The 24,035-nt window shown below is 32.5% G+C and overlaps 1 protein-coding gene across 1 annotated transcript; it reads right to left on the minus strand.

Moving 5' to 3' along the window:
- Positions 1-6,215: 6,215 nt before the first annotated feature.
- Positions 6,216-15,396, minus strand: LOC108904987 (serine-rich adhesin for platelets-like). The gene is made up of 3 exons (XM_018707736.1): positions 14,421-15,396; positions 11,023-14,043; positions 6,216-7,492 (listed from the first exon to the last, which is right to left on the minus strand). Exons 1-3 carry the CDS (start codon positions 15,190-15,192, stop codon positions 6,297-6,299), a joined length of 4,989 nt encoding a protein of 1,662 aa, XP_018563252.1. The 5' UTR covers positions 15,193-15,396; the 3' UTR covers positions 6,216-6,296.
- Between the last annotated feature and the right edge of the window lie 8,639 nt (positions 15,397-24,035).

The following is a 24,035-nucleotide window of genomic DNA, read 5'->3' on the forward strand; positions in this document are numbered from 1 at the left end:
CTTAAAATTACAAAATATCATTTCAAAATTCAATAAAGTATTGTGTTAAATATAAATAAAAGTATTTAGAGCAATACATTTTGAATACTTAGGAAAAGGTAGGGCAAAGTGATAATATTTAGCAGTTTTGTCACTTCAGAAGTACCTGCTAAATTGTGTTTACAACATTTTTTAATACAATATTATTTTTTATATAAAACCGTTTTTCCGTAAATCGTCAGAGTAAATATAAGCAGGTTATCCGGTAATGAATAGGCCACTCTTGAAGGGATCAAGTTACCTTAATATAATTTGCTTCCTAAAAAAATTATGACTCTTAAAAAACATTCTTGTCTCAGTTTTTAAGATCTTTAAGATGCATCACTTTTAAATATATGTATTTCAATAAAATTTTTTATAGGGAGATTTTCGGGATAGTTAAATATGAATATGAGCTTATTGTTTGCCAAAAACATTGAAGTTGCTAAGAAGTCTTGTTTTCTGCCATATTTCTTTTGCTGGTAGAAATTTTAAGACAACGCAGATTTTTTTAAATGACACGTTATTTAGATACTTTAAAAAATATATACTTGCCAGTGTCTAAAATGTATGGCTGCAGAGAAAAAAAAAATTCAATTTTTACTGAACGCATAAATTAAGCTTCAATTTTTTGATAAATTTGCAACTAAATTCTATATTTTTTTTGTGATTTGGACCAATCTGCGTCTATGAAAAAGTCAGTATCTATTGACAATGAGATGTAGGCTTTTGAATGTGATACTGTAACGTTAAATTTACCAGGACCGTATCCCAGTACCTAGAAATTGACTTTTGAGTGGGGAAAATTGGTTTTAATTATATAAAATATTTAATCTAGTTGGTTTAAATCATATAAAATATTTAATTTAGTTTAATAATTATGAATGCAGTAAAAGATTAAAAATAATTTTTCTCTTCTCTTTGTTTTAGGTAAAAAATATGTTATATTCATATTATGCTATCTTAAAAGTGAAGAGTTGTCATAAGAAAGTTAAGCAAACATTTTTTTCTGTAGGCCTACAACATTTTATGGAAACAAAATTGTACTAAGGTGACTTGACCTAAATCGGTTTAGCCAAGAAATCTACCCTTGAGATATGCCCCATTCGTTTCTGGACATCCCTATTCACTTAGTTGGTTTTATTTTCTGCATTACCTACTCTTTTTCTGTCTATAAAATAAGAATACATTTAATTATTTTTTTAATTTAAAAGTAGGTATATCAACAGACTTTTTACCCAAATTTACACTGTGCTCTCTAGTATGTTTCTAAGTCATAATAAGAAAGTTGTAAATAATGTATTAGTGTATGAATCAATCAAGGAACATATTTACCATATAACACCTAGCAAAAAACTAATCCTTTTTATCTTGATACGTTTTTTATTTTATAAACAATAATTGAATCGGAGAGTTCGAAAACCGTACAAGTCCAAAATTGGACATTTTAAATGAAGATAGATAGTCATGTTGTAGGTATAAAATATATTCCCTCGCCGAGTGAGAATGAAAATCATGCAAGATACTTAACCATTAACGGCAAGTATTTAGCAGGTCATAATCATATCAGAAGTGTCATATACATCATTGGATGTATTTAAATAATCAGTAGTGTAAGGTAAGGTATTAGGAAAATATATGACTATGTGTTTAGAGAGGGTATATAAATTTTCAGTCTTTTTGTTATACATTGGTCGCGTTCAGTCGTGGCCGCTGGGCGCAGGGGTGCTTCGATCGTAGTAATTTTGGCGTCGTTTGTATAGACTGGCCCGATAAGTCCACGGGTCAATGGGTAAGAAAATGGTGAACCTCTACATTTTGGCATTTTTATGAGACTGTATCGATGATTAATAAGTTTTTCATGGCACATAGGATAGGGAGAGAGTTTACGTGCAGGGCGCCAAATCAATATATGTACGATTTTCATAGTCAAAAGTAAAGCGAAAATTTTGTAATAATGATTTGGTAGGGTATTGTTGATATGCCGATAAGTGTGTAGTTGAGGCGACTGTGGTCTTTTTGGCGGTTTTCAGAGATTTTTTGTGATTATTGAAGTAGGTGGTGAAAATATGTACAGCTGTATTTAATATTGTTTTATCGTTTTCGCGCTAAAAGGCGATTTTCAATTTTTGGCAGATTTTTTTTTGCACTAGATACCTATCGCAAAATTTAAATATTTATACAGGCATTTTATTAAATATGTACATTAGAGTGGGTAAAAAAAATCGACTATTTTTTTTTACTTTATACTCTGAAAAATAGGTTGCTAGACACCTCTAAAAAATTCTCTCCAAATATGAACTCTTAATTTTAATAGGAAGGTCCTCCGCTTTACAGTTTTCCATTTTTTCCTCAGTATTAGAAAAAAATTCATATCTCTCTATCAACTGTTCGTTAAAAATATCTCTCCCCATATACCTGTAGGAAATTGAACGCTCTACAAAATAGGTCTCTTACAATTTTTTCGTAAACCTCACCGTTTAAAAGATATTAAAGGTTGAAGTTTGATTATTTTAAGACAAATTTCTCGTTTGCTTATGAATTTTATAACTCGTTAACAAAAAATCATTATGAAATGCGCAATTCATAGTTTTCTAGGAAATTAACTGCTCTACAAAAATGGTCTCTTATGATTAGTCAATTAAATAAAGCCTTTAAAAGATATTCATCGTCAAACTTCAATGCACGCCAATTTTAACAGTTTTTGATTAATAATTCGGAAAATTTCAATTTAGTTTATGAGTTTCAGGGAAATTTATACAAATTTCAGTTTCTCTGAACAGAGAAATGTTTAAACTATTTTTCTATATGTTTTTTAGTCGTAAGCATGTTTGGTTACATCGAAAAAAATATTTCTGATGGAGAGTCAATGATTCATTAAATCTTGAAAAAATTTTCGTTTTTGTTAGAAATTTGTTATGAAAAGTATTAATCTTAAAGAAAAAAAATTTTCAATTTGTTATTAAAAAGTTTTTTATTTAATTATCAAGTGTTATAAAATTTCAAACATTTTGGTTTTGTGCTGATTTTTTTTTAAACTTTTTTGTAATTTTAACCATTGAGTATGATAGCGAAGAATTTTTTTGACTGCATTAGGAGCTCCACTAGAAACTCAAATTTGTATAAATTACCCTGAAACTCCTAAATTGAAATTTTCCGAATTATTTAATCAAAAACTGTTAAAATTGGCGTGCATTGAAGTTTGGCGATGATTATCTTTTAAATGTTTTATTTAATCGACTAATCATAAGAGACCATTTTTTGTAGAGCAGTTAATTTTCTACAACACTATGAATTGCGCATTTCATAATGATTTTTTGTTTGGAGATAATTTTCTATAACCTATTTTTCAGAGTATAAAGTAAATAAAAAAATAATCGATTTTTTTTACCCACGCTAATGTACATGCCATAGTAAGTATTTGTATAAATAGATAAATAATTTCACTGTTGAGGTGTTTTACTTTATCCACGACATCACTGTTCATTTCTGATAGGTATGTCAAAAGTTTATTATTAGGTGGTGAATTCTGTACTTTTTATTTATTTTTCACTAAAAAGGAATCTTTTTAGATTTAAAACTTGTATTTGTGACGACAATTAATGGCAGTGTCAATAAAAAAATCCATAGTTTTCTCAAAAAACTGTAGCAAGTCATGAAATGCCAACTGAATCATCGCAATTGGTTTAGAAATTACATCTAATAGGCCAGTGAACACAGAGTGACCCAATAAAAACTCCCATAATCATTTTCTCTGGAACTATTTCCACATTTTATTAAAATTGTTTGTAACCTAAGTACATTAAAATATTTAAGTACCTAGTGAGTTAATTCTAAAAAAAAGTTTATACAGGGTGTTTCAAAAAGGTGTTGCCAAACTTGAGGGGGTTGTAAGTTGACAGCACAGACAGTGGTCATTGAGGCTGAGGTTTGGATCGAACTAAAGAACAACCTACTACAAGTCGTTTTAAACAATTATTATAAATTTATTATTTTTGCGTTACATTTAATAAAAATTACTTAAATATCGAACCCCTTTAGAGTCAACATAATAACATTACGTCTTTGGACAAAAATTGCTACAGGGCCAAAACTGCTCATTTCCGACTAGGGGTTTATATACAACATTTTTCTTCCGCAATGCCTTCTATATCCCCTTAAGTTTGGCAACACCATTTCGAAACGCCCTGTCCGGAAATGCTACGTTTCTGAAATACAGGGTGTTGAAATTAAAATTAAACAAAATCATTATTACAACAGCTGCTGAAAATGGCTACCTCCGACATTAACACAAGCTTTTGCCCTCCTCACCAAAGAATCCCGTACCCATTGGAAAATATACTTTTGAACATAATATTCTCAACAACTTCATTTAACGCCTAAGGGACTCAACAAATTGTATCTTTGCGGAAAGAACCCTGCACAAAACATATGGAAATTGAACAGCGGTCAATTTTTATGAAACTTCATATTTTGATAGCCCTCGTCATGCTGATCAAAAGTCTTAATGAGCACGAAGCCTTCCAACCCCCTAAAACCACCCCCAAAGATCAGGGTAATGAACTTGACAGATTATAGGTCAATTGGCTTACCGTCATATTTCACTACTGTAATCGAACCTACAGACACCTATACCATAACTAGGCTTAAGACTATCAATAGGCACCGAGCCCTACAACCCCCACCAACCCCCCAAGGGTCAGGGGGATGCACTTGACAGATTATCGGTCATTAAAACTACCGAAATATTTTATTATTGCAGTCAAATCTACAGCCAGGGTTTCACATCCCACAATCAGTAAAAAAATCTTATGGCAGGTTTTGGTACTTTTTGTGGGTTAAAGGGTATTAAACAATAAGATGGGTGAAGTATGCAATTCAAGATTGAACGGTTTCATAAGCCGTAAGCAGGGAAAAGTCATGTCAGGCTTCGATAAGAACTGGGGTTGGTCTGACCCCAACCGTAGGATTTGGGTTGGGGGTGGGTGGTTCAATTGTCGGGGGTTGGCATCAGAGAGTATAGAGTAGTGATCGTTAGATGGCTGTGAGATAGAATTCACGATTAAACAGTTATACAACCAGTAAGCAGGAAAAAGTCACATGACAGGCTTTGGTACTTGGTCGGGAGGGAGAAGGATGGGGGGTTAAGTGTTTTGGAGATAGTAGTCATAAGCCTAGTTAGTTACAGTTTGGGTGGCTGTAGGTTCGACTGCAGTAGTAAAATATTTTGGTAGTTTTATTGACCGATAATCTGTCAAGTGCATCCCCTCGATTTTTGGGGGTGGTTTTGGGGAGTTGGTGGAGGTTGTAGAGCTCGGTGCCCATTGATAGTCTTCAACCTAGTTATGGTATATGTATCTGTAGGTTCAACTACAGTAGTGAAATATTACGGCATGCCAATTGACTTGTAATCTGTCAAGTTCATTACCCTGATCTTTGGTGGTGGTATTGGGGAGTTGGAAGGGGCTGTAGCGCTTCATGCTCATTGAGACTTTTGATCAGAGGACTATCAAAATACGAAGTTTCATAGAAGTTGACTAGTGTTCAATTTCCATGTTTTGTACGGTGTTCTTTGCAAATTCCTCGAAAACGGTGGCTACTAGCGTTGTTAAGGAAGTGTATCTTTTTTGTTTAAAAAAGGAATATGGTTTAAAATCGCAGAAGTCTTCCGTCAAAGAAGTTGTGGCAAATTAAATTAATAATGACAGCGTACGTAGGCCCTCTATGTGCTGCACAAAAATTAATACCAAATTATGATTCCTCACCTCAATTACCCGTTACCAAATTTTGTGAGAAAAAGTTATTTAAGAAAATCGAAAATAAAATTTTATTTTCAACACCATGTATCTCAGAAACGAAGTATTTCCGGACGAAGGTTTATATAAACCTTTTTTCTTAGAATTAACTCAGGAATAACTCACTTAAATATTTTAACGTACTTAGGTTACACCCTTCGGAAAACTTTAAAAAAGTGATTTTAAAAGAGAATAGTTTTTTTTACCCGATCAATATTTGCCCTTTTTACTAAATTTATTTAAATAATATACTTTTACAATAAAGTAAAAATATGAAAGATTATAATAAAATACACATTTGTAATAATTATATAATTTTTGGTTGACATTGATTTTTGTATTTATCTACGCAGCTTTCCGATACAGTTTTTTATTGGCAGATCAGGTTATCAAAACACAAAATATAAAAAATCAAATATATTAACTGTAAAACCATGAATCAAAATAAGTACATAATCAATATAAAAATTTATTATTTACAATTCAGGTGTCACTCTTAGAATGCGAGTAATCACTTAAACTACGAAAGGACGTTTTACCCGACTTACTGGAATGTTTCTGAGACTCATCTCTAACAGAAGATAAATCAGAATCCTCTGAAAATGCCACCCTTTTCCCAGACCTCTCTGTACTCTTACTACTGATTATCGGCGTGGAAGTCTTCTGATTACTTTTGTCGGCATTAGAGTTATTGGCTTGGATCGAAGACAGCTCCGAAAAGCTGGCGGGGCTTGCGTCCGACTTCAGAGTACTAGAAGAGATCCTGATTTGCTTCTTCAAATACTGCCTCAAGCTAACCTCGCTTCCACTTGAGCTGTTACTCAATATTTGTTTCTTTGCGCTGAGTTCCAGTGAACTAGAGCTGGACGTTAAAGCTAAGGCTTCCTTTGTTTTATGCAATGTCGGAATAGCCCATTCCATGCCGATACTCTTCAACATTGATTCGATTGTTTCCATGTCATCGCTCGAACTTGAAGATATTTTAATGGACTTCTTAGATGTGGACGAGTTGCTACTTGTTAAGATTATCGACGGATTGCTTCCATCTGATACGGGGGATGGTGGCGTTGTCTTACTTTTCTCAATAAGTTTTTCTTGAGTTGCCACAATTTCTGAACATGGGGCTCTACAACTATCGTCACACTTTTGTTTAGACGTCAAAGAAACTTTAGGCACTTGGACTGGCAAACTCCTGTTGGACTTCGACGAATGCTTACTTGATGTACTATTTCCTGTAATGGCAGACTCAGCGTCGGGCCGCATTACAAGTTCAAAATCTTTTCGAGGAGAAACATCCTGAGAAGTTCTAGAGTTATTTGCACTACCTATCTTGGTGGAAATTTGACTGTCCGCTTCAACGATCGTCGATAATTCATGAGGAACCAGCGAAATATTTCCATTAAATTTCTTTGCCACCGATAGGCCCCTAGAAGGAGGTGGACGTTTATGTGAAGAGGAACTTGAATCGACTTTGGAGGTTTCAGGTTGGACTTCTAATTTAGGAAGTTTAGGAATGTCAGATAGAAATGGGACGAATGATATATTATCTTTGGTGGTTTGATGAGGGACACTTGAAACTTCTGGAACATTTTGTTCCTTCTGTTGCATCAAATGCTGCAGTCTTGACCAAAGTTCTGTATTAGTCTTGTTTCCTTCATCAGTACTAGGTTTAGACGAACCTGCAATTAAAGTATAAAAAAATAGAAAAATTAAAATATCAAAATTCATCTAAAAACGTTTGACTTTTTTAATATTCAAAACAAAATTAATGGCAGTAAATTATAATTCTTGTATAGACGTAATTTTTCCTAAATAAAACAAAAACTTGAAATATTCAAAAAAATCTTGGGATAAGACAAAATTTATTGACATTTTTAACACAACTTTTTAATTTCTATATGCCTGAGAAGTATACAGGGTGATTAATTAATAATTGTACATATACTAATTGGATAATCATGGGCTGAAAATATGAAGAATTGACACATAACGTTTAGATAAAATATGGCTTATTGCGGAGTTATAGGGTGTTTTATTTGTAACAAAAGCCGGGACGTGTGGTAGTTTATTTGTTAATTCTCAGAACTCAGACAGTAAAATATTTCAATCAACACTAATTATTGAAAAGTTAAGGGTTTTTAAGTAGGTTTAGCGTCGCCATAAAGTCGTCGAGAGACTAGTGCCTTGTGTCATCGGGAATAATAAATTTGCAAAGCTGTCCTTCGGAGAAGACCTCATGAAATTTATCAATGACTTTGAACAAGTTCACTTAGACTGTCGGGGCCATGTGTTGAGCATCTGGTATCAACGTTTAGCCGATGGTGAAGGGAAAAAAATCGATATTTCTAATAACGTGCAAAATACATTCGAAAAGATGTAAGAACTCCAAGATACTCAAATAAATTGTTAGAATGTTGTGAGGAAAATAATAATGGATCAAATAGCTGGTTTTTAGGTGGATTTTCCACGCTAGAAGAATAGATTAAATCAGACTGACTAATCCGGTCCCGTGTTGTTATACGGAGTCATGAGAGGAAGGTGTATGGTTACTTGTAAGTTCAGTTTAGTCACAAAATTATTTATACAATTGTAAATTCAGTCAATTAGATAACTATTAACATAGTATAGTTATGCCAAAGCGTCCCGATATTCAAGGATCCCGGCAGTAATATAAGAACCGAAACTTCGATGTCGAGAAAGTATATCTTTTTTATGTAAAAATTGTCCACGGAATCTAAAAATGAATCTCAAATGATTATTAGGTCATTGGCGTAGAAGTTGGGGTAAAAAAATCCCGCTTGACTACCCATTCCTATGCCACTGACCTACAAAAATTAGTAAATTTTACAGAAAAAAATAACACCACACCATTTGAATCGATTTGTTATCAGTTTAGAAAGGATTTCATAAATAATATGATTTTAATAACCGACCAATACGGCCCTGTACAGTGAAAATAATGTGACACTTATGGTACGCACATAACGGGGACCCTCGCCTGGGACTATTGCTCCAATCAAAGCACGGTACCTTCAACCCTCACTACGACCCCCGCGCACGGATATAACGGCGCGCCGACCATCGCTCTGACCCTAGCATGGCCCCGTACGCCCCGATGTATGCATTTTCAAGTCAGTTAATTATGAACGAATAGCGGATTAACATGAATTTTACTTTAAATAATAACACGTCTTCTTCATTCGATGAAGACATTTTATTGGATTCAAGTGCTAAAACACTATGGTCGAGGGTCAGGAAAATACTAAACTAGGTTCTATGGTGCCAGGCCTTGGCTCAGACCTATGCGCGGAGCGAGGGGCGATGCTCCGATATGACCATCTTCGTTTATAACCATGTAGTTATTCTTTTTTCTGAGCGAAGCTAGGGTACCATGCTAGGGTCGGAGCGATGGTTGGCGCTCCGTTATGTTTGCCCACTTAGACCCTTGCCTTGTAAGGCAATTCTGAATTATTTATTGAGTTCTATTTGTGGTTAAAGTTTGATTCACTCGAACTGAAACACCCTGTATAATTCTTTGTCTATCTATAGTTTTTTCTTAAAATGAGGTTTTATAGAAAACTGTTAAAAAAACCTGACTCAAACTGTATATTTGATAATGTGCTACTTTTTACTTTACAGACAATAGAACTTGATTTTATCAAAATCGATATTGATAATCTACCACTGAGAAACTAACGACAAGGCTTAGGGCATACAATAGTATATTGTGCAATATGTGCGGTAAGTTGTCTATGGCCCACGAGAGCGGAATTGAGCACATGAACGAAGTGCTCATCCATTCAAGTGGGCAATAGACAACCACACGAATTGCACATATTATTTTTTATTACGAATGTGGTGAAATCTTAGGGTCCAGGGGTGAAGCCCTGTTGGAGTCTACAGATTTTTATTCAGCTTAGGTTGACATAAATAACTATCAACTGTGATTTAAATGTCACTTTTTAGAAATAATATTTTTATTACTCATGCGGGATAAGTCCTATCTTAGCCCTTTTCTTTTATTCATAATTTCGGAATCATAATGTGTTACGACCCGATGGAAACCAAACAGATTGCTAGATTTCAGATCGTAGCATTATGATTCTAAAATCATGAATAAAAGAAATGAGCTCTTTTCACTTGTTTTTTAGTTTGCTCTCTGCTTCCCTCACCACCACCACCCGTACGAATTTCTTGAATTTTTCACTTGCATAAATAACTTTAAACATGTTTTAAAGTAGGTTGCCAATGAAGAAAAGTATTGCAAACTTAGACCTGATAAGTACTTGGAATACCAAAGGTATTTTTCGAAAAATTAACCCGAATGTCCCAGTACATTTTGTGTAAATGACAGTTAACTTTGATCGGCATAACTACATAATTAATTGACCAATCGATCTGTTTTTTCGTTAAAGACGCGTCTTTCCAAGAACTTTTAAAACCTATTAACTAAACCTGCTTTAAAAAATATTTGACTTGGTTGAATATTCACAAAGTTATTCTAATTGTTTATAAGTACAAAAATTCGATCAATGTTTAAACAAGCGCTAGAGCTCTCCTAATATACAGATTCAAATTTTTCAAAAAGCGTTTGAAAGCTTGAGAGCCCTTCTATATGTCATTAAATTTTTAAGTATCTAAGGGCCTTGGTTTTTGCTGTGCAAAATTTTGAAAATTTGCAATTCTTTTTCAAAATTTGGATTGCAAAATTATTATGCAAAATCTATAGAACCGATTTTAATGAAATTTGGTGTGATGATTCTACATAACATGAAGTTTTCTTGAGCCAAGTATGAAGGTTCTGTACTCAATTTAAAGACCCCAAAAAAATTCCCTAAAAAGTAATATTTTTTAACTCCATTGTTGGCGATTTTTTCGATTTTTACAATAAATCATGATTCATTCGATTTGTAACTAGTGATATTTTGCAAAAAATTTAATTACAAACATTTTTTCCCTCTACCATTTTCGCCTAAAATCATCTTGAAAAGATACATAATTAAATAGGAAGAAAAATATGACATTTTTTGATTTTTTTTAACATATGCCAAAGCCCACGTTTTTTTTTTGTGCATAGAAAAATTTTCATTTCATAAGGACTTTTTGAAAGAGATTACTGTCTGGACTATAACTACATAAAAGAAATTCAATTTTTTTAGTGAGACATCTTCATTACCAAATAAATTTAAATTAAAAGGAAAAAACATACCTTCTCTTTCATTTTCTCCAACGTTCCCATCAGATGCTTTGTCATCTTTAGTCGAGGTGAATTTTCTCAACTTCTCTGCTAAATTGAAATCAATATCCAGTAGTCTCCTTTGCAATTCTTCATCATCCAAACTATTTACCGATGAATATTTACTGCTGCTATCATTAGACCCTGGCAAATCCAAATAAGCTGTCGAGTAATCTTTATCCAGTGTGCCTATTTTATCTGCTGTTTCCGCAGCTGGAGGATTCTGCAACATCTGGATCTTTTCTTCTCTAATCTGCTCAATCATAGATGCCAGCTGTGCTATTCGTCTGCTACACGAATCCGTGATTTCGGCATACTGCGCAAGTACGGAGTCTTTAGATTTAGCAGAAGACGAACTTGCATCTCGGTCTGTTGCCCCCTTCGAACTTTGATCGGCCTTGACACTTTTCGAAGAATGGTCATCACCTAAATTTGCGGTTTTTTCTTGTGTACGTTGGGGCTGTGATCCCTCGGAGGTACTAACGCTAGTATTGTAATGAACTGGACTCAAATCCGGGGAATAACTGAGATCGCGTTCCACGTCTTTCATATTGTAATTTTTTATTAAGTTGTGCAGCTGTGCTAAAGGATTATTCGATTCCATTTCAATCACGCTCTGGCTCGGTGTTTGTACACTGCTCGTTGAGACTGTTAAATTTTCTACGCTTCCTCTAGACATACTCAGTAATTTCTGAATAAAAGTAAGCAGTCGGGGATCTACAGCTCTCTGATCTATAGAAGTCTGAGATGGCGACACACTTAAAACAGAGGAAATATCTCTGAAATTGCCTTGTCGGGGTTTCTTCAGCAAGTTATATAGGGACTGCCTAATTTCATCACTGATGGTGGAGTGTGCTTGGGACGCTCCGACTTTTTGAAAATCTGGCGGACTGAAGTAAGAGGTGCTAGATGTTGAAATTGAATTTTTACTCAACTGTTCCTTCCAAGACTTTGATTTTGATTCGGTAGTCTCCACTTGACGTATTTTGTCTCTTTTTGGTTCAACCCGAGGTTCGACCAGTTTATGATCAGTGTTGTGTCTTTTTGTAACATCTTTTCTTGGTTTATCTTCTGTACTTTTCTGGGTTTCACTCAAAACTTTATTACTGACTGGTTTTTCATGTTTTGGTGAGCCTTTCAATTCGTCTGTACCGATACCAATAGATTTTGTTTCCAGTTTTTTATATTTTGGACTTTCTGCTTTTACTGCATCTTCAGAAACTTTAACATTTCTTTCTTTCGACTTTACAACTACCTCTGGCTCTTCATTGTCATTTATTTTTATTACAATTTGACACAACTCGTCCGTGCTCTCATTTTCTTTGTTGCAGTCACATGGAGTATGAAGTTTTGAGCAAATTGGTTTCTCCTTCGGTTTTTCCTTATCCACGGATAAAACCTGAGGTTTTGGCGCAACAGCATAAGTACCTGTTTTATCTTGATTAGAGTTTGAACTAGGCTTAGGGGTAGTTTGCGTACTCGTATTTTGTAACACCAAAACTTTCGTTATCGACTTTATTTTTTGTTTTTTTCTTGGAGATGGAGTTTTGGTGTCAGAATGATGACGCCCCTTATGCTTATCTTTCACCTTTTTTCCTTTTCCATGCTTCGATGAAGATGTGGAGGAACTTTCTGTGGTACTGTCAGTCGAAGTCTCTTTGTCATGTTCCTCTCTTCTTCTTTTCCTTTCAGACTTTTCGTCTCTTTTTCGAATCCTACCGCTGCTTCTGTCGTCACTGTCGCTAAAGGATTTTAAATCGCTTATCAACTCATTTATGCTGTCATTCGAAGGAAGCGACTTTATTTCATTGATCAGTTGTTCCTTTTGCAGCTTCAAGCTCCTTAAGAGTTGCTTCAATTTTGCTCGGCGGTCCTTTGGGTTTTGCACAGTAAAAGCTTGAACTATTTCTTGGACTTCTTCAATGGTGAACATTTTTGGTTCCTCCTGATCCACATCCCAATTACCTATGTTTAATGATTGTATAGGTTCATCGGTTGCTGGTCTTACGGTTTCCTTTTCATGAATTTTACTGGGCAATGTCACTACGGCCGGTTTTACATTCGGGAACAACTTATTAAAGGCGTTATCTAATTCATTTTGCTTTTTTCTGTCCCTTTCCTTGAGTCTTTCCTCAGACATGTGATATTCTTGTTTATCCTTAGCTATTTCACAGATACGCTCCTTTTTCTGAAGGAGAGGTAATTTTTTTAACATCTCTTCATAGTCTTTCTGAATCCTTTCCTTTTCCAATGCTTTTTGGCCTCTTATCTGTGCATCTCTATCTCGTTGTTTCATTTTTTGCTGCCATTCTTCTTCAGATATCACATCTGGAACTACTTCCAGACTGTCTCCGCTGATTTTCTCTACATGAGTATTGGAAGGAAACTGTTTCTCTTGAAAAAATCTATTTGGATGGTCGTAATACTTCACTTTATGAGAATCATATGTTTCTAAAGTATCTTTAGAGGGTCCTGTAGTTCTTTTGGTTTGACCATATTTTTCTTTCAATTTAACAGCTGGTTTATCGGGAATTTCACCTTCAGAACTTAATTCTTGAGGCAAAGATGTTTGTTTTGATTTTAGATCACCTTTGCTTAGTTTTATTTTACTGTTATCTTCCACATGTTGGTCTTTAAATTTACTACCACAAATTTTCGGACACTTATGCCCACAAATGCAATTAATTTCTACAGGAACGTTATTAATATTACGAGCATCGATTGCATCTCTCAGTTGGGTATTACTTTCTATAAATGGTGTCGGATGAGTTTTAGCAACGGTATCACAGTAATCTGGTTGAGATGCCATTAATTCCCTTCTTTTAATTCTGTCCGAAATTCTGGTGTCTAACGGTGGGCCCATGTTACTTGATTTTTGTCGGAATTCTTCAATTAATTTCCTTCTGTCATGTAGTTGCTTTGCTAGATTTGTAACTCCAGTTATTGTCACTTGTTCTTGATTTTTTGGTGATACCGAACGATGTGATTTCAATACTACAAATAAATTACATTTTAGTATTTCATTATATTGTTATATTAACTCTTTAATTAAAAAAAAAGAGTTTAATGAAACAGTTATTTTACTACTTCCATTATAAAAAATAAAAGCGAATAGGAGTCGTTATCCCAATAAAAGTATTGTAATATTAAAGAATTATGTATAGGGTATTCTATTTAATGCTTACTTACCAACTCAATATCTCGAAAATAAAAATATATTATGTATTTCGGTGACTATAACACAACACTTTTTATAGACTGATAAATTTTTGGTTTTTGAGATATTGGCTTGGAAAGTTTTAAATGGAACATTCTGTATATACCATTACAAATAAAACATGAATAAAATAAAATATGTATGTAATCTTTACCTGAATAATCTGTTTTATCAGATGGTTCCTTAGTACTATCAGTAGTATCGGTACAATCACAGGAATTAGTCGAAGGCTCTTCTTTCTCATTTACATTTGACAATTTCTCCTCTTCTGAATGATTTCCCACTTTAGTTACTGCTAATTCTGAACACTCTGAATCTGAACTTGGTATAGTTATATTTATATCAGCAATTGGTTTTTTTCTCTTTTTAGTTTTAACGTTGCACTCTGCGTCACAAGGTTTGTTCTTTTTAAGCCCAGATACCAATGATGCCCTAGTATTTTCTATGTCTCTAACAAACTTTTTCTGCTGGATTGGTATTGCTTTCTTAAGATTTTCCTTATTTTTCTGTATTTGTAACTCGGTTGCAGCTACTTGACCACGATGAGTAGCAATTTTGTCACTAAGTTTTTTTTGTTCGGTTAAAATTTCATTTTCATCTACAAAATCCATGGCTTCTTTATGTCCTGTTCCAAGTTCTTGTAATGCTTCTTCATATTGAGTTTGTAGTTCCAGAAGTTTTCTGTTTTGCCAGTTCTTTAGTTTCTCCTTACCCTCCTCTTCGATTTCGCGCATTTGTTTTTTCTTTTCCTTTCGTACTTTATTTCGAACATTTTCAGCTATATCTTTCGACTGCTGTCGAACTTGTTCTAATCTCATGAGACGTCTTTTCTCAAATTCTTTTTTAGCTTGGTATGAGTCAGAAGTAACCATTTTTCCTCGTTTTATACTAATTGGATTTCCAGTGACAGTCACATTAATAGACATTTTAAAAAAAAAGACAGTTATGTAAACATAACCTCCATTCTCACGAATCGGACTACAGATTATTAAATAAATAGTCCAGTGAATAATAGGCACCGTTTGTCCCCACAACGTTAAATTATCATAAATAATTTAGTATTATTCGATTCAATACATAAGCCACAAAATCCACAAAACCATTATATTTGACTTTTGACACTGACGACAACGACCATCCTTCAAAACAGGTTCAAATGTTCAAAATTTGAATTTCATAAATAAATCAAATACCTAAGGCTTTAGTCAAGGCCTAAGGTTAGTAAGTTTACTAAAGTTCAGTGATGCGACGACACATTTTGAGATACGAGTTTAAATTACAGAGAAGTAAGAAAACATTATTCGATTTGGTACGGCACACATGTTATACATGATAGGTACATGAATGTATGGCAGCTTTATTAATTTCAAATGTAGTGTCTCTAAATATTTTGGATGTACAGAAGAAAAATATTCACAAAACAGTTTACGTTTACGGGATTAATAACCGATGTAAATGTATATAGTTCGGCCATCTGTTATCAGATAATTCAACCAGATTTTCATTTGATAATGAGATCTACAATTTTTAACGACACATTTTTTATATGTAATAGTCATCGAGTAGTAATACATGTTGTAATACATTTATATTTACTGGATGTCTTTTTGAAAAAATTAAGTGAAGATCGTACTCGTACGCAGTGTCCCCAGTGTACTTTTTACAGTTTTATTTTCTATGATCTATCATGCTGATGTTAGATTATAGTAAATAGTCCTAGAGGGCACTGTAGTGAAAACTTAAAACTGGATATTCAGTTTAGCTTTCAGTTGGTCTGTCTTAAAAAAGAAAATACATCCGATACACATCTAAAATGATTAATGTGTACAATAAAAGGTCTATAGTTATAGTAAACAATGCGAAAACAATACCTACATATTATGCCATATACTAGGTACCTACGTATATTATAGGTAAGTACCTACATAGGTAAGTACTAAGCAAAGGGCAGTTACAGTATCTATATACATCACCAAATGAAATGTGTAACTAATCTGTAGGAGTATGTCAATTTTATTAATACGTAGGTATACTTATTTGAATTCGACATTTCTCCACATAAATGAAGCGGAAACTTGGGAGATAGATCTCATCGCTCCGTGGCTCGTTATCTTTATTTGTACGCTAGTACGTATTTTTGTTAAATTTTATAAATTATTTGCAAGTGTATTGTCCATAAGAAATATTAAAATTTCATGATAATTGTTTCTTTTCTTAAATACAAATTTAAGAATTAAAGTGAAATAATGAAAGATGTGTGTCAAATAAGAAGTAGGCAATCTTCTTATTTTGGCCTGTGATTTTATTTAATTAAAAATATTGGAAAAGAACTAAACTTCAAAATTATACAAGCCGGTTTTTCAATATGTCCTTCAATAAATATGTTGTTATTTATATGAAGTACCTAGGTATAACACGAAATGTTTTGTTATCATATTAATACAGAAAAATGAATGGGAGTTAAAAAAATTAACTGAAAATGGTATTATCAGGGCCGTTCCTGGCGGGGGTGCAGCACGTGCACTCGCACGGGGCGGCAGGAATTAGGGGGCGGCATTTCGTTCGTAAAACAGTATATAAATTTCATATAAAAGACCCCTTACAATACTTATATCGGTTTTAAATGAATACAGTTAAACGTGGCAACCTCGCCCCACAGCGCAGTTTAATTAATCGGAAAAATTCTTTGCGCGACTAATTTTTCTCAGGTAGGATGTTTTGAAATAAAATATACCTGTATTAACTCTGAAACCTTTAAGCGAAACTCCTTGGGAAAGTAGAATAAATTAGACCTTTAATTTTAAATTATAAGAACGTTTACAAAGGCCTTAATGAAATAATCGAAAACGAAAAAAAGTATTTCAAAACTAGAATTACAGCACAAGCATTAGTGGCATTAGTGGAGAAATTTATTTCATTTAAATTTATCTCATTGATAATTTGGAACGATTTTCTATCAGAAATTAACGTTCTTAGTAAAATGTCTCAAAATCCTAAAAATAATATTTTCGAATGTGTAACTGCCCCTAAAAAATTAATTAACTATATTAGTGAAAAAAGAACTGATGAAAGTTTTATTTTCATTTATAAAAGAAGCTGAATCAATAGAGGCAGAAGTTAATATTTTGCCCGAATTTCCTCTTGTACGTCAATTTAAAGTGCCATGACAAAAGACGAGCCCATTGTTGATCAAAAACAAAATTTTAAAGTACATTTTTATTTTAGTATATTAGATACCACGAACAATTCACTACAAGAAAGATTTTCTTTAATAGAAGAATCTAATAATTTATTTAAAAGTTTATACGAGAAAATCATGTTTGGATCTATATTCTTATTTACAACAAGGGAATGGGATGTGACATTGGGAATGGCGACTTCCTTCAACGAGATATCGATGGAAATGAGCTCTATAATGAAATTTTATGTTTTAAAGCCATTGTTACATCGCTTGAAGAATCCAAACCTTACTTTATATTAAATTATATAATCACCAATGAATTTACCTCTTGTTTTCCTAATTTAGCCGTAGCTCTAAGAATATTTCTTACATTACCCGTGACGGTCACCTCTGAGGAAAGGAATTTTAGTAAATTAAAACTCATTAAAAATTTCTTACCGTCTACTATGTCCCAAGAAAGATTGACAAACCTTGCCACTATTTCAATTGAACATAAAATTTGTCAAAACTTAGACATATCAAATATAATAGACGATTTTGCTTCTAAAAAAGCTCGTAGGGTTTTACTTTAATTTTATTTGTATATTTATTATATTATTAGATATTATATTATAGACTTATTTTATTTTTGTGATTTTTCGGTTGTTGTGTATTTATTTTTAAGTTTGTTTTTTATCGCATGTAAATAAATATGAATCTAAATACAATAAGGTTTTTATTTTTTTTTTAATAAATTTGTTTCATGAAAGGTTTCTTGTCAAATATCACAAAATGATGGGGTGTCGATTTTTGACGTGACTTACTCAAACTAGTATTTTTATTTCAAAATTTCATTCATCAGGGCCGCAATTAATTTTTTGCACGGGGCGGCAGAAGATCCAGGAACGGCACTGGGTATTATATGTATATCTTATATTTTGCATTATAGACAGATACTTTACAAATTTAACTACATACCTATGAGAATTAGTATTTATTTTTATATTGATGATGCTTCTGTTAAAGACGTTGCTGTCTACTACCTACACCAACCAAAATATTTTTTTGCATGGCAGCAGAGCCAAGGTTAATGTTAATGAGACTTTGCAGTCTATTTTTGACACCACATTCTGGCGGATGTAATAATGGGAGCATTTACAAACATATTTTCCTCAGTATTTTCTTAACAGTGTCATTGCTTTTGTGATGAGCTAGTTAGTCATTCGCAATATATATATTTTTATTAATAGTATTTATTTAACCAATTTTAACTGAGAGTAACTGAGATACTTACTTTATCTTGCAAAAGTATTTGTTCTTTTTACATAAGAATTTTAGAAACCCCCCTTACCCCAACTAAGCTAGCTTTTTAAAATGCGTACAACTAATCTGAAACAATGGATCTATACAGGGTGTCCCTAAATAAGTGTCGCAACGGAAAACTGTAAATTCCTCTTGAAAAAAGAAACATTTTTTTCCTCTTCCATTTTTCTCTCCGGGCTTTCGTTTTCGAGATACACGGTGTCAAAACTTTAAATTTTTTTAGTTTTTCGCCAATATCTTAGGAATCGTTTGAACTACAGGACTGAGCTTTTGTACACACATTACCACTATTAATAGCTACTTTTTCGCACCCTTCTCGAATTCATTGGACGTGCCAGTGGTGGAGATTTTAAGGTATCGTAAGGGTTTTTCCCCCCCTAAATTTTACGCCACTGGAAAAATTGACTTTTGACAGCAAATTCTAAAGCGCCAATGAATTTTACACAATAAGAGTTCTCTTGGTTCATTGCTCTAAAGTCAACCGTTTTCAAGAAAAATGACTTTTTATGAACAAAAGCAAACATTTTGCTAACGTTTCGATAATCTTTTGTAATTCAAAAAAAGTTAAAATCCTATCTGTTGTTAAATTTCGTTAAAATTGTTAATTATTACTACCTATTTTTTGAATTACAAAAGATTTTCGAAACGTTAGCAAAATGTTTGCTTTTGTTCATAAAAAGTCATTTTTCTTGAAAACGGTTGACTTTAGAGCAATGAACCAAGAGAACTCTTATTGTGTAAAATTCATTGGCGCTTTAGAATTTGCTGTCAAAGGTCAATTTTTCCAGTGGCGTAAAATTTAGGGGGGGAAAAACCATTACGATACCTTAAAATCTCCACCACTGGCACGTCCAATGAATTCGAGAAGGGTGCGAAAAAGTAGCTATTAATAGTGGTAATGTGTGTACAAAAGCTCAGTCCTTTAGTTCAAACGATTCCTAAGATATTGGCGAAAAACTAAATAAAATTTAAAGTTTTGACACCGTGTATCTCGAAAACGAAAGCCCGGAGAGAAAAATGGAAGAGGAAAATAATGTTTCTTTTTTCAAGAGGAATTTACAGTTTTCCGTTGCGACACTTATTTAGGAACACCCTGTATAAGTGTATAAGACCATAAGACCTAAGACTATGGTTATTTAGAAACTTTAATATTTTAAAGAAAATACATCCAATATGCAAAGTATAATGTGAATGTGTAAGGAATGGACAATACCACAGCTTTATTAAGCTGTAACAATCTTTTTAAAGTCTTCTTTACCTCACTTCGTCTTAGCTAACTTAGTCTTATTGTTAGTTAGTCTCAGAAGTAAGAAAATTATTTAGTAAAAAGAATACAATTAATGTTACGTAATCTGAGACTAATGACAAATGACTGTCTTTTAATTATATACTACAACCTTTAAAATGTTTTAACAAAAACTAGATAAAAAATAAATTTGTAATTAAAAAGCATAGGTATTTTGAAAGAAATGAAAAGAATAGCAATCATAACTACAATCTTGCTTTTATAAATATTGAATTTAATTAAATGTAATTTATAATTTTTAACATTGTCTTTTAGTAATGAATCTCGAGTCTCGAGACAATATTACTGATAAACTGATATACATATAAGTATCATTTCTCGATCTATAATTACTGATATGTTAAGATTAAATAAAATTTCACCAGCACCATTATTTTATTCTTTATTAAAAAATAAAATAAAATAAAATTTTGATACTTATCTCTTGAAAACCCGTGATGTTTTTGTAATACCCACAGAAAGAGGATCCAGTTTTCACCCTCCTTATTTGTACGTAGTAGAGGTCAATGACATATTACTAGCTATACGGACTAGGATAAATTCAACGTATACCTAAGTACACATCATGAGCTGTCAACATATTATGTCTATCAGCTAAAGAAGCACCCTTCTCTCCGCACCCTCTCTGTAAAAGCTATTTCCGAGAACGTAAACAAATACTTAATATATCACATTATTAAATGTATTAGGTATAAAGGTTTTTGAAATATGAAGTTAGCTGCTAGAAAATTTTAAATTTGTTCCTTGTGTTATTTTTTATTAGACAGTATCAAATTATTAACAGTACCTATTCAATTTATGGAAATATAGGGTTTTCGAAATTTAAGGTCTTATTAACTCACAAAAACTCAAAAGGTGCATTTAGTGCTTTAATCCATTTTAATTGAAATTTATGGTACTTAACTGTCACAATTTCACAAGAAAAAAAATCATCTAACGTAGGTACAAAACCAAATTATGAGTTGGTTGAGGGAGAAATAGTCACGTTTAAATAAAGCAATATAATTATCCAAGTCTATAAAATAAAAGGTTGTCTACAAATTGCTTGCATCCCTAAGTAATGAGTGACGTCATTACTATTATAAATCGAATAGCGTCAACGTTAGTTAGTCATTGTTCTTGTTTGTTAATAAATTTACTAAATTTCAGTTGTGATTCGAAGTTTTCAAAACATCTTCAGTAAAGAAAGATTAGATTGGAAGGCGCTGCTGAAAATTTGTTTTTAATTCTGCCAAAAAAAGAATTTGTAGTAAGGATTTTTATAACAATATTTCGAAGACATATGACATGCGACTAGCTGCAAACGAATTAAAATCAATGGGAATACATTTTTGTCATGTTCTATGCACTAAGTAAAGCAAATAAATCGTTTTTGAAATTTTCCTGTATCATTCTGAAATTGAACAACAAACCACACGAAATACCTATGTAGTTGTTTGTGGTAATTAGTGTATCTATTTTCTTATTGTGTAAGTATTACTCTAGTTAATAAATAATAATTAAGAGTACTTATTACAAAAATAGTGTTTTTTTTTTGTTTCAATTTAGTGCATCTTTCTTTTCCTTTCCAATTCAACATGTGTACATAATAATGTTAGTGCTCGAGAGTTAGAATGAGAGTTTTTACAATGAGATATGTAACTAATTTTGTAGACATTTTCTTGTTTCACACTCGATAAAAGCAAAATTGGGAGAACCACGCTACAAATATTTGCATCCACTGTTTTAATAATGAGTGTTTTGTCCTTAGAGAACGAACAAATATGATTATTTTAATTATTTGCTTTTTCTTAGGTATACCACATTATTTATACAAGAGATCTATAGGTTGAATTAGGTAATTATTATATTGCCAATTGTGCTTATGCGTGCACTTGATGAATTTCAAATTAAAAATTTATGTGTATTAAATATACCTGAATGTTGCAGGGGCGGATCCAGAGATCTATCACTTTGACAGGGGGGCGATATAGTTGATGTAGGAAAACTGAGAGACATAAAATTTTGAATCTTCATTCATTTATTTTACTAAAAAAAGGTTATGCAGTCAGCACGTTTTTAAATAGAAAATTTTTTATTTTTATTAATTTATTGTGTTTAATCTTTGATTTATTTTTTCGGACCATTTGGGATGCAGGCGATCGCCCCCATGCCCTCCCCCCCCCCCTCCGTATACACGGAATGTAGCTCCTTGTATAAAATGACCGCTTAGAATAGCTTCTTATTCATACTGGAAGTAGGTTATAAAGTTATAATTTAGTCGCATCTAAACCAAAATGTCCACTCATTATTTTGTAGCTGCATCGAAAACACTAGGTTCAGCCAACTATTTAATCACAGGTTGCAGTCCGAGTTCCTTTTTACATATTATAAACAATCTAAACTGTAAAAATGCTGCAACTGTAATGTTTAGAAATATCTACTCACGCAGGAATTATTAAAATCATTAATAATTTTTTAAATAACCAATATTAAGTTATGTGATGGAAATCAAATCAATACACCGATGAAGTATTCCCGTCTAAGAAATGATATAATATTCTCAAGATCAAAGTTTGTAGACAGCCTACTTCTCTAGTGATTTTGAGGATCCTCCAAAACAATTTTAAAGCAGAATGAACAAATTTTATATTCGCGGTATCATTCATCAGATATAATACTTTGATTCTGATTCCTGATTTTGATCTGCTCTTGATGCAGTGTACTTAGATTTCAGAGACACCCCTGTATATTTGATTCATTAAGAAATCTAAAAATTTGAAAGAACTCAAAATCACTTTTTAAAATTGATCACTTATTTTGTTTGACGAAAATTTTCCATCAGGTATAAATAGGAGCAAGCTCGACATTAAAGTCGTTTTCAAAGTTAAAAATATTGATTTTTATCTACCTTTTCCTCAATAATTTAATCGTATGTTTTAATTCGTGGCCTATCTAAAAAAAATCGTTTAGAGTTTATTTCAAGATTTACTCTAATCTCGGTCGTAGGTTGTAACAGTCTTCTAATTTTATACTTCTACGTTTTGTAAATTTTATCAATAACTAAAACCGGGTTTTCTGATGTTGAAAATAAATATTGAAATATCTGTAAAGTTGAGCATACCATACAGAGACAATATTTTTTTTTTTAGATATTACTAAATATTACTCGGAATATAAATTACAAAATTGAACATCACTAAGCGTTGAACTAAAACTTAACGGTCATTGACAACGAATTTGCAGTTGCAAGTTCTGTCACGGTTGAAAGAATGTGAACTTATCGAAATGAATCCGTATTTTTGGTTTTATTGGTCTTCCGCTGTGTACTTGTATAAATATTACGTCTCAGTAGAGATAATTTAAGAACAATCTAAAGAAAGAATGTGAACTTATCGAAATGAATCCGTATTTTTGATTTTATTGGTCTTCCTCTGTGTAGTTGTATAAATATTACATCTCAGTAGAAATAATTAAGAACAATCTAAAAAATAAATAAAATGGTGGAACAAATTTCCAGAAATAGAATTAATAAAAAAATATGGATTGAGATTAATGTGAAAAATTATATTTTAAAGTAAAAGTAACGATGAATAACAATTAATTTTGAACAGAAATTTGATATTTTGGAAATGGGAAACATTTGAAAGATGGAATAGTTTCCTCAAATATTTAATACTTTTCTTGATTTTAGACGACATTTAAACGGATTGAACAATTCTTTAAGTCAGTACGAGCTTGTATAATAAATATCCTATACAATTGATTAAAAGATACGACAGTACTTAAAGTATTCTTATTCTTGAGTCAGTTTAGACCATTGTTTGCTTTTTGCCGTTGGATAGGAAGACTTTTGTACAAAATTCCTAGGTTTAACCATATATTCTGGGTATTTCTGTAACCATAATTTCATCCCCTCTCCACCCCCTAAGAAAATTCCTGACTACACCCATGTTCTTATTTAAAAATGTGTTGTAAATTTTGTAGTATTAATTTGTGAG

The sequence above is a fragment of the Anoplophora glabripennis genome, unplaced genomic scaffold (assembly GCF_000390285.2).
Source record: "Anoplophora glabripennis isolate ALB-LARVAE unplaced genomic scaffold, Agla_2.0 scaffold48, whole genome shotgun sequence".
Classification (NCBI taxonomy): domain Eukaryota; kingdom Metazoa; phylum Arthropoda; class Insecta; order Coleoptera; family Cerambycidae; genus Anoplophora; species Anoplophora glabripennis.